Below are 12,370 nucleotides of genomic sequence, written 5' to 3'. Positions count from 1 at the left end.
GTGTTGTCAGCGTAACACTGGAAATAAGGGGAGAAAGTGAAGATCAGGTGGGCCAGAGGGGCCAGGTGGATGTTGAAGAGTCATGGCGATAGGATAGAGCCCTGAGGGATTTCACAGGTAGGGAGTGATGTGGAGGAGAGAAAATGGACCCATTTGCACTTTGGAAGGTCTGTTTGAGAGCAAGGAGGTCAGCCACGCCAGTGCCCTGTCCTTGATGCCAAGGGTATCTTGGAGACGTTTTATGAGGATGGAGTGGTTGACTGTGTCAAAAGCAGAAGAAAGATCATGGAGGATAAGGACAGCGGGAGTATTCAAGTCCAGATTAGAGAGTATTAACTAATTGAGAGCGACAACATTTTATGTTTTTATGCTGTCCCTGCTTTATTTGGATGTTAATAAAGCTGGGGTTTGCCCAGCTGGGTCTATTTCTGTCATTGAGTCTGGTTTGATCCGAGTCCAAAACCTCTGTGTAATTTTGGTACTTTCCAGCACATCATAACATAACAGATACCACATACTTGGTCTTCTGTCCAGCACTCGACCATCCAATAGAATCCCCATACTTGGCAACCTGCCCGTACTTTCCAAAGTTATCAAAATACCTGGTCTCTGTTCCTTTCCAAAGCAAATCCAAATACCTGGCAATTTGCTCAACCAATAATTCCAATAGGCTTCTTTCCCCCCAAAAAGAAACACAATCATGAACTTGTTTCATATCCTTTAAGCCCCCCAAACACAGACACTCCCATGTTATCATCAGAATAATAGGATTTGAAATAGCGCTTCATGCCCCTGCTTCTAGGCACTGTAATTACACAATGTATCCACCTTGAAAGACAAAGGGCTGTGCCTGCTCTGTCAAGAAAGTACAGGCTTGTCCCACATCAGAGGCAAGTGCTTAACCCATGAGCTATCCACAAGGTTACAATCTTCTGGTTCCGACCCCTTAACCACATAATAGTTCTGCACTGTCCGCATCATGCAGGATGGGCTTTGGTCTTCCTCTGGCTGTGCATGCAATAAAATGGTGCAAACGTTTCAAGTTGTGTTGGATGGTCTGAATAGCTTCAAGGACTAATATTTTTCAATCTATTAATATGAAGAGGGTGATTGATCATAATCCAATACTACTTGGAACTCAGGGGAAAAAAAGGTCATTGGCTGTTTGCTTAACACCCAGGCGACAATGTCTAGATATCTGAAGGATTCACTCACAGTGTTTGTATTGTTTAATCTTGTGTAGCTGAATGCCTATTGTTACTTTCAGTAAGATGTTCAAAAATTATTTGCTGTACAGTGGGTAATTTGTTAGCATATAGGACTCTCTTTCACTATTGGTATTAACCAAAAAAACACTCTGTCACCTAAGAAGTGCCACGCACCACAACCTGCAGAATCAATAACGAGGGATCATCCTAGCAATCCTTTTCGTGCCCAGGCCGGTTGGACTTGCTGTGTTGTGTTAAATGAAGATGAAGGTCCTGGTAGTGCACTTCCCTCAGTTCCTTTATGTTTCTTCTTTGCATCCATAGAACTCAAAGGCCTTTATTCACAGAGCGTTTTGCAATGCGGTTTTGCCATTATAAAACACTTCTGTGAATTAGGCACAAAGAGCTTGGTTTTCCAAAAGCTGCTTGGCATTTGTTTGGAATAATGCTCACAAAGCATCATTCACCGTCATATCTGTACAGTAATAGTCATCTTCGAAACACAGACTTTCATTCTTGATTAATAAAAAAGTTCTTGGGAAATATGTGCAATTTGGTTTGTCTCACCGGTCCAAGAATGTTCCCTTTCGCAGCACAATGGAATTGCCCCAAGCAATACCTCTTAAACAGCCCAGTTCTGTAAACCAAACACACATTACCAGATTCCTACTCCATTAATCCTAGCTGAAATATTCAGGTGATAGTCTTGCATTGAACACTCATGTTACCTTAAAGTAAATGCTTTGGACCCGCAGGACACTCAGTCAAGGGCATCCAGAGAGTGCTTAGATGCAGTGCCCGAGACAGGCTGTAGCACACCTCACAGAGGACTGGCAGCTCGATCCCAAGATCCAAATTCAAGATTTAGCTCTAGTGATTTTAAAATATGCTATTGATGCTGGAATCACTGTAAATGCTGTCACTAAACTTGCTTTACAACTGATACCTGGTAAAAATATATCTTTTAGATGAGAAACAGCTTGGATCTCGGCCAAATTGAACCCACACTAATATTTTTCATCTTCATCACTGTGATGAAGGAGACCAGGAGAGGGATTTTTAAATCTCATCATTAAAAAATAGTAATCTTTACACTATGAGTTTGGTAGTGCAGTAAACAAGTGGCAGTAATTGGATTACCTCCACTTTTGGCAGTAACAGAATTATAACCATTTTTACTGCACCACTGAAAAGGTTTGGTGGTAAAGTCTAGGATTCACCTATGGTGGAATGCTGGAGGGAAATCATCCACTCTGCCTCCAAAAATAGGCGGATTTGCCACTTGGTATTACTCCTCGAGGTAAATCCATCAAACATCCTGTGGGAGTCTTACGGACCTCAAAAATGGGGATTTACACCACCCAAAAACCACTGATAATTCTGTGGGAAGCCCACTGCACTGAGTGGAGATAACGGTAAACAAGTTTGGCAGTAAATCAGTGTATTTACTGCCCGACTCATAATGAGGCCCTATGGTACAGTTGAAAGATTACCAGCCCAGCATCCTCACAGCATAGAACACCATTTCATCAAAACAGTCTCTTAGCACCGTACTAGCATTTACTTTCACGAATTTGGAACAAGACTGAAAAACTAAAAAGTGTAATGACACTTCTGTTGACAATCTAACGCCCAGTTCAACAAAGATGAACATTGAACAAAATGAATATAAGGAAACATGTATTTGCTGGAAATAACATTGGATCATTCTTCCTTTATAAAACAAATTTAACATCTATGTTAGAATAATTCAGGAATTCAAGCTAGTGGTTACATTATGAATCATTCAGCAGACAAGATTACTTTATAAGAGTATTTCATTTATTTCATTTATAGAAAGAAACACAATAGTCGCATTCATTTCTGGAACCTAAGCCAGAGGGTCCTTCTGAAAGAACATATATAAAATAGCATGTAAACAAGGCAACACGTACAAATATATCATAGACTCCACAACCTACCAGATACACATTCTGCTGAAAAATAACACATACCCAAGAGAACATTCATCAGAAATAATAAATGCAGAATTAGGCAGAATGTGCATGTCATAAACATACACACATGAGGCATTTTATCAAATAGCAGGACATCATGGTGTGAACAAACATTTCATCAATAAAATGTACAGTACGTTTCGTAAGGGTTCATGGTAATCTCCTTTGGGGGAAAGAGGGCTGTTTGTGGTATTAAAGGATCATTTACCTCCAAGTATAAACTGGAACCCTTCAGAAGCTAGGAGTCCATCTGCTTCACCCTTCATCAGATACGGTTACGGAGGCTCTTGTGGTAGTACTTAAAAATGACCAAACGCAAAGTTCATCTGGCAGCAGGATCCGGTGTATGTATGTTAAAATCTGTATGTATGTATGTTAAAAGCTTTTACTTGTTGGTTCTATGACTTCTGCAATACACTGTTCATCTTGCTTGATATCTCCCAATGCAATAGCAAGGCTAGAGACTCCAAAGAAATCTTCATCTGCGTGACCTGGTCCACATTTTTCAGATATTTTCCACCTGATGTAGCCCCTTACATTTTAAGGGAAAGGCGAGTTTTGGCAATCATTTTCATTTAAAATAAATTGTGTCACACTTTTCAGAAATAGGGAGGCATGGGAGTAATCTGATAACCTTTGCTTGGGGGGACAATATCCCCTGAACTCAGTGAAGATTACCCCATTTTCTAACTATGCTGTGAACTCAAAGTCACCCAAAACGGCAAAATAATATTTGTTTTTTTTGCCTCTTATCTCTTGCAATTGCTATCTGCCTTTACAATTGTAATTATTGTCTTAAAATTCACCAAAATCAGCATTTTATTTACAATAAGGTGCAAATATGTGTTTTATAAATTATGACAAAAGACAATAAGAAATTAAAACATTACAGCGGTCCAGTTAAGGAACAATAAAATGCATGATTTGTCAGTAGCCTCTGTAAAAGGCTTAAAGTGGAGACCTGGTAACATGGGTGTTATGCAATAGTTATACGTTGTTGTCTCTCTTTCCTAAAAGAAACCTGCAGAAGAAGTGGGTCTACATTACAAGGGCAGCCACATTAAAAATTCTGACTTGAGGCTATTCCTGGAGCCAAGTGATCAGACTTGTGGAAGATACCAAACACCCACTCAAAGGTAAACGTAGGGCTCGGTTCAATGAAAAGTGTGCATTCTACAACGAAAGGGCTCGCGCCGAGAACGCCACTGCGCGAGCCTGCTCACAGAAAAAAAAATGCACGCCCCATGTATTCATGGAATTCATTGCGCAATGTAACCATATACACAAGTCGTACCTAGAACGCCCACGACATGCAAAGCAAAAACAGCCAGAACAGCCACCTTTGCATGCACCCCCGGGCGCAAATATATTCACCCTTCAAACAGTGCGTGTGGTCCCTGCAAGCTGGTCTGCATCTCGGGGACCCTGCGCGGGGTTGCCCGTATCTGTTACCAGTATCCCGACAACATGCGTACGATGTATCGTAACTCGGGTAAAACTCAGAAAATCTCCATGCGAACCCCCCCCCCCTCGTAAACCGCTCCTGCTCCACACTACACGACGTACACGCACCCCTAAGTCTGATCGGATACCCGGTTGCATACACGAACCTGTAAATCCAACATGCAAACCCACCTCTGCGCTGCGATTACTATGCGCAAGTGTACTTACGCCTGCCTTCGGGTGGTGGAGAGATGGAGGGATTTGCATGGGTATTTCACAGGCGAAAGGTTGCGCTGTCACATCCATGAATACTCTTTGTCGTGCGCATTTGTGGGCGTGCTATGGACTGCCTGCAACCCGTCCTTCGTAATGCCTACTTTTCCCCTTGTTCTTCCCATATTCTACGTTCCGCCCCCTACTACTCTGCCCTCTGCGCAGGCCTCGTCCACGCTCAGCGTGGTGTCTCGTGCAAGGCACTTGACTGCTCGCAGAGACATGCCAAGCATGCGCAAATTCCACGCAAGTCCCGGAAAAGTCCTGCGCAGTCAATTCCATGAATCGACGAATGGGGATTTGCATGCAGAATGGCATGCAAATCCCTGAATTTCCACAAAATAATTCCATGAATCGGCCCTATAGCAGTTTTACTTGGATGTCCAGCTACTTAGTGTTAAAATATTATGTTTAGCTATATTAACAATTTTGATACCTGTTGTAAAAACTGTTTCCTTGATCTATGAAAATGAAATCAGTAAACCCACCTCTACGCTGCAATTACTATATGCAAGTGTACTTACGCCTGCCTTCGGATGGTGGAGAGATGGAGAGATTTTTTAATGCATGGTATTCAATCTAATTAAAAACTCATGTGTAGACTAGAAAAACCGCAGTAAATATCAGACTTTAAACTCTCTTCTGGTCCTCGTACAGAGGCTGCAGAATACCGCTGTGAGATTAACATCACAATTCTACTGTACCTTTAGGCTTCACGTTCATGTAAAGATGTATGCCAGTCATGCTTGTCCAGAGTGCCCAATGTACTGCAGCAGGGTGATTATTATATAAAGGCAACCAGAGATTTTTGGTGTTAGAGAGTTTAGAGGTTTGCAACCTTATTAGATATTTATTATTGTATTTTATATTGAATTTTCATACAGTGCCAGGCGGCAGCAAGCTGCTTCGATGCGCTAGGGAGAAAAGAACTGGAAATACAACGGTGGCATAGGAAAACAAAAACGAAAATGTACAAATATGGGATGAAAGTTCAGTCGCGTCAGCGAGGTGCCGCAATTCTACTAGGCGTAAAATAGTCCAACAGGCCCTACATGGGCAATAAACTAAAGTGACTGGAAATGTCGAGGCAGTGGAGAAGCTGCTGTTGGCTTCTGGATAGAGGATAATCAACAACTTTGCAGCAGAAAGGCATATTGGTCGTCTTTTTCATTTTGGTGCTTTGGTGTTAATCAGCAGTATTTTGACTGTGATTTTTCGTTTTTATTTAGATGTCGATGGCAACATATGCATTTCACAATAGCTTTGTTGGGAGGCGCCACTGAGCGATAGTGTTCCCAAGCCTTATGCCTTATCCCATTTTTCCTATGTGTTCAGAGCCTTTGTAACATGTCCCTTTATGGATTCTTACCCTCTAATTCTAGGCACCTCAGAACTGATCTGCACCTGCAGAAATTATTGTTGTACCCTAAGCAGCTCAAACATGTTCCCTAAACTGCATTTCGAATTGTGCTAAGCCTATGGAACAGCAGACACACAACTAGTTTCTTGCATGGCAGGCTGCATTGCTACTACAAAACCACGGAGCAGATCATTACATTTCAAGTAATGATGACCTTATAACAAAGGACTTCATCCGACCTAATTCATTTGTTTTAAATTACATCTTCTGAAATTTGGTATTAAATTTCTAAAATGGCAAATTTAAATTTGGGCCTCATTACGAGTTTGGAGGTAAGTGGTAAAGTTGGTAAAGTTGGCAGTAACTTTGTTACTGCCAACTTTACCACTACTACAAATTACGAGTTTGGGCCTGGAATGGAGGATTTGCCTCCAGGAAAATCCTGGAGTTAAGTCCTCCAACTCACCGCCGCAAAATCGGCAGAATCGGCTAAATCACTGTGTTGGTAATTCCACTGCAGTAATTCCTCCAAAAAAGCCCCATTTAGTCCAACGGACTTAAATTGAATGGGGAATTACACCATCACCAACACTTGCAATCCGGCGGAAATTCTGCTGAACCAAGTGGCAGTCACAGTAATTCATTTGGGCGGTATTTCGGCAGAATTACCACCAGGATACCGCCCAACTTATAATGAGGCCAGGGTTTTTTCCAACATAATTTGAGGGTACTTTAAAAATCTGTTTATTGTTATTTACAAATGTATACTTAACACCAGTAACTCACATACACACTAATAGACTATGCTGATGTACATGTAATGTATGTTACAGAGGTAGCGACAGCCCTTCACCAGGTTTGGTTAAAGTCAAATTCCTATTAGAAAGTCGATTTTGGGAGGCTTAACACATTGGTGTTGGTCAGAAAAAGTTTATGAAACTTTCCCAAATAGTTCAGAGCAGGTTGAATTACTACTGTATGCGGGTGAGGCAAGATTATAGGTAGAGGGACAAAATGTATGGTGACATTCAAACTCCCATCGGGAATTCTTTCTCTCCCATAGTGAATTTTAGAGTGTTTTTTAGCCTTTGCATTGTAACCATAACAACCTGCTGAATTAAGACTTTTTAGGAATGTGTAAGTTAATTTAAACAAAGTGTATTATTTTACTTCACTAGAGAACCATAACTTCCCTTAAAGGCATATACATATTATATGTACATTCTACATTATGTGTTTCAGGTTTTCCAATGTGGTGGTTTTGCTTTCATACATAGGTTACTAATAAGGATAGCAGCCAGGGGTAGAGCGCAAAGACAATGGGGCTCATTATAAGTTCCCTGGAACTGTGTATAATGAGTGCCTGTGGAACTACCATATCGTCTCTGCGGCCTGAAAACCAAGTGTTACTGGGATATTACGGGCGGCAGAGATGCCGGCAACTCCCCATTCCCATGGAGCCCACAGGACTCCATGGGATGGGGATGCCGCATTCACAGGCACTGGTAATACCGATGTGTGTGACTGCGGCAATTGTTTGCTTGTAGGGGCCTGAACTACCAGCAGGTCAGGCCTGCCGGTAGATCACAACCCCTAACAGCAGACTTGGAGTTTGCCATTCCAGAGAGGTGCCGGTACACATTGTTACCGGCACCATATTTCCAGATGGGCAAACTCCTAATGAGGCCCAATACGCCTGAACGACAGAAGCAGATACCATTGGTGTGCAAAGTGGGGCGCAGTAACCTTCCTGGTCCAGATCCAGTGCAAAACTAGATCTGGAAAGATTCATCATAGAACAGTTTACTTCTTTCATATAAATATTTTTGGGACTTTTATACATTGGTGACGTTTTCCATCAGTGAGTGACAAATTATTGGCGGCTGTAAATTAAAGGGTGTAAACCGTCCGACCTCAAGTCCAGCCTTTGTAGTTCACAAAATGGCTGCCCCACAAGTCACCTTAGGAGGTCGCAGGAGATCTCAGATAGATTTGGCTTATGCAACCCCACATGGATAAAAATACCTACATTTAAAATGAACTTCTTCTCCGGGAACCATGGATTGCATAGGGTTAAGTGGATGCATGATTTCCTTTCCTTTGACGCTTCAGAAATAAATAACTGACATTAATTCTCCAAGTTCACTCTGTGTACCTGGCAAATTGTTATTATCTCAAGACAATGCTACACACAGGGACAGGAAGACAAGTTCAACCAAGACACATTCCAAACTTCCTGTGGAACATTGGGAATAAAACCTTCATCCTCTTCTGCAGTGTCCCCATCTGTTCCTCAATAGTTTTTCCAAACCGCTGTCAGTGTTTGCCTCTGTCACCTAACATGTTCATAAACTGATCAGTGCAATTAAACTTGGGTTTGAGGGCAGTGCTTGATGTCTTGAATTAAGGCAGTAGTTCTCTAACAGTGGTGCACAGGAGTGTCTTCAGTTTGTAAAGCACGCCAAATTAAAAGTGCTTTTGTTCGCAGTTAATAAAGGTTAAATCTGATCTTGCCCAGGCTCACATCAGATGGCTATTCTGCAGGAGCGTGCTGACAGTGTTTTGTAGGGTCACAGCCACTTTCTTGGAGGTCCTCCTTAACAAGGGACTGTCAGGGTGGTGCTCTCGCAAGTGCATGAAGTTGGCCTCTTGGCTGTCCGCTGTGAATCCGCAGTCCTCGCACACGTACAGCTTGGTGCGCCGCTCCTTGTAGGCATACTGCTGCTGAACACCATGGATCTTTTTCATATGGGACTCCAGAGAGCAGCGTTGAGTGAATGCCTTGTCACATAGACTACATTTGTACGGACGGACACCTGGAACAAAGGACATATATTGATTACCAGCAGTTCTAATCAATACATGTGTTAATAGTGTTTGTTAAAGTAGCAGAGTCACTTGTATTTATTTTTACTCAGTCTCCAGGATTTCCTCCCAAACTCACCCCCCCCCCCCAAGATCTTTATTTTTAGTATTTTGGTTTTGATACATGTGCTGATGCTTTAATGTGCGAGCAAAAAAGGAGAGGGCTTGGAAGTATGTGGAGAAGCAAAATATTTGATGGGCAAAGCAAATTGCAATGCTATTGTTTGCATCGCAGATTGTTCTTTTTTGTTTTCTGCTCTCAATGTATTCCTCAGCACAGGCATGAGCAAACATCCTAATCCTAGTCTCTCAATTTGTACCAGACACTCGTCATAGTCCAAGTCCCTCATGAAAGGTTTTCTCAACCACTACAACAATTCCTAGATACAAAAGCTTTTCTCTCTCCTCTTGTCTGGTATTCAGCCAGGCAATGGGACTCTGACTGCATTACTTCTCTTTCTGAATGATGCATTAAACATTATTGAGGTAATGGAGTGTTACTGGTCATTGTGTACCATGAAGCAGCATTTGAAGCTGTCGACCATTTCATCTTAATCAACACATTGGACCACATTAAGAGTTTTCCGGTATCCCATCGGTAATTCCGAAGGGATAACGGCATACTCCACTTACTGTCTCCGATATCCCGGTATTACCAGGATATTACTGGTGGCGGAGAGCCAGTAAGTTCCCATTCCCATGGAGTCATAGAGGACTCCATTTCACGGCAAAGAGCAATTCTAAATTGCCAGAATAGGTCTGTGTTCTGTTTTACCTGTGGGTTTTGCCTGATTCCACAAGGTGTTTGTATTGGGACCGCTAGGTTCCTTGTATGTATGAATCAAAGAGTCCCATAGATTCTTCCCTCTCTTGATGGAGAATCTTGGTTTTTCTAGACTTGATTCTCCTACATTGAAGATAGGCCACAGTTTTATCACACCTTGTGGAATCAGGCAAAACTCACAGGACATGCCCCATGTGGGACGTGCAGCGCATGACATCGGATGGCACTACCGATGGCTTCAGAAGAACTTTACAAACTGCAATAGCAAGAATGTTATTTATCTAATAGCCTGCCCATTCGGGATGCAATACGTAGCAATGACCATCCGACCCATAAAGACCAGATTGGCGGAACATTGTTCGTGCATCCGCACATAAAAATTCACGGCACCAATTGTGACCCATTTTGTAGAGAAGCAACATGGCACAGTCGACTTTCAATGGACAATCATCGAGAATATCATAATCCCCAAACGAGCAGCAAATATCCATAATTTACTCTTTAGAAGGGAACTATTGATTTTTGATTGAAAACAGACACGACGGGCCTGAACGAACCAACAAGCTGGCTGACTTTGGCAACACTGTAACCCAGAGCCTCTCTACCATGATTCCATAACTATAAATGGGGTATCAGATCTGTTCTAAAACATACTTTGAAGAAGGTGGTCCACACGTTTGGACAGTACATATCTACAGATGTATTGCACGGGGCTCTATATGCATGTCCCCATTTTACCTGCATGTCTGCATCATTATTTGTCTGTATGCATTACTTTCTTGTATGCACCACATACCATGTATCACCATATAGACCATTGTTATTTGATGAATGAGTAGACCACATGACAATACTATGTCTAGTGCCGGATGGCGCGATAAGAGCCCAGCTAACACTGGGATCTCTTTCGAGTTACTTGAGAACTCTCTTTACCTCGAGCCACCTCTCTTGATTGTCGTATGATGTAATCATGTATTGGCCTGTAAACCAGAGAGGAACAAGTGACCCACGACACAGTTCTTTTTCAGTGTCCATTTGTGTCTACCAGTACACGTGACCAAGTAGGCACACAAAAAACCAGAGTAGCAGAGTCTTTTTAGCTCGATAGCCAGTAATTTGTGGATTCCCCTTTCCAACATGGCAGCTAAACAGGATACTATGTTGTAGTCCTTTTTCTGTGCCTGTATTACGCTTGAAACAGAACGTAATGGCTGATACGGCCAGAGACGCGTTTACATGGAGACAGCCCAACTGTGCAAGCAAGCACAGATCACTTACCACTAGGACTGGATACCGAAGAAGTTTAGGAATCCCTGACTATCGCTTGAGGTAAGATTACCTTCTTTCTCTTTAGAAGGTGTCCAGCTTTCGATAGCCACGAGCCTACAAGCTTCACGTTATGCTCACTATGGTTTGGTGCCATTTAGCAACAAGTACCCTGTTGCTTTTTGAAGTTTCCAAGACTATTCACAGCAGCAGAGTCTGCTATTTGCAAAGCAAACAAACAGGGAAGTTCCCCTACCACCAACATTATGTGTTGGGGACTACTTTGTTTTTGGCCACTACAATCTCCCCGTTAAAAATATGTCACGGGTCAACCCCTTTGGAGATGACCCTCCAACGCGAGCACTAATCAATGTAATCACTTTTAATGATGAAAAAAGCCCCTTTTACGTTTCTCACTTTAGGTTCCTTGGCATGCAATCCCCAGAATGCCGACCAGGAAGTAAACCATGTACTCTTCCTCACCACATGGACTGACATTCATGGGGATTCTCACACAAGGGTAAGACACTCTGCATTGAGCACTTCGGGGCAATATTTACTCCTGAGCTATTCTAGAATTTCATAATTACCTTGATAATAATTTTCTATAACAACATGCATGTCTTTTCCCTGTTGCCCGCGGCCCCGCTTTTCCTCCAACTACAGGTGGGGTCTGCTGTCTTAAATCTATTGAATAATAAGCAACCTCCAAGATGGCACACCACTTAGTGCTAGATTTCATAGCCCTGATGAAAGTGGTTTTGAATTGCAAATACCACTGAAACTGGTAGGCTTTTTCTCAAACCAAGCAGGCGAGTGATAAACTAGAAACTCGATGGAAGGTTGGACAATGATCCTCTGAAAGAATATAAAGTGAGGATGACTCCACATCCTGGACTGAGTCCTAAAAAACCTGGGAGACTTGTTCATAGTGTACAGGATAATTGAATGAACAACTACGTCATTTGGCCTTACTGTGTCACTAAAACACAACACAGACCTATTCTGGCAATTTAGAATTGCTCTTTGGCCGGACAGTTTAAATCCTGTGGACAAGAAACGGAATAAAATTTGGAAATGTTTCATCTGTGAAGTAGTTTTAATGATTGAGCTTCAAACCCTGAGAAGATGGGAAAAACAATAACAGAACCAAGACAATCCTCGATAACCAAAA

General features: G+C 42.2%; 1 protein-coding gene across 3 annotated transcripts in view; it reads right to left on the bottom strand.

Moving 5' to 3' along the window:
* Positions 1-3,007: 3,007 nt before the first annotated feature.
* OVOL1 (ovo like transcriptional repressor 1) overlaps positions 3,008-12,370 on the bottom strand; it is a 784,221-nt gene continuing 774,858 nt past the window's right edge. For all 3 annotated transcript variants that reach the window (XM_069644823.1, XM_069644824.1, XM_069644822.1), the window contains one exon: positions 3,008-9,097. In XM_069644823.1, coding sequence (XP_069500924.1) covers positions 8,802-9,097 — 296 coding nt within the window. In that variant the 3' untranslated portion in view covers positions 3,008-8,801. The remainder of the gene's footprint in view (positions 9,098-12,370) is intronic.

This window comes from Ambystoma mexicanum, chromosome 2p (genome assembly GCF_040938575.1).
Source record: "Ambystoma mexicanum isolate Mex_15411 chromosome 2p, UKY_AmexF1_1, whole genome shotgun sequence".
Lineage (NCBI taxonomy): Eukaryota > Metazoa > Chordata > Amphibia > Caudata > Ambystomatidae > Ambystoma > Ambystoma mexicanum.
Note: the sequence above shows the minus strand (reverse complement) of the source record. Positions and strands in the feature narration are given on the sequence as shown.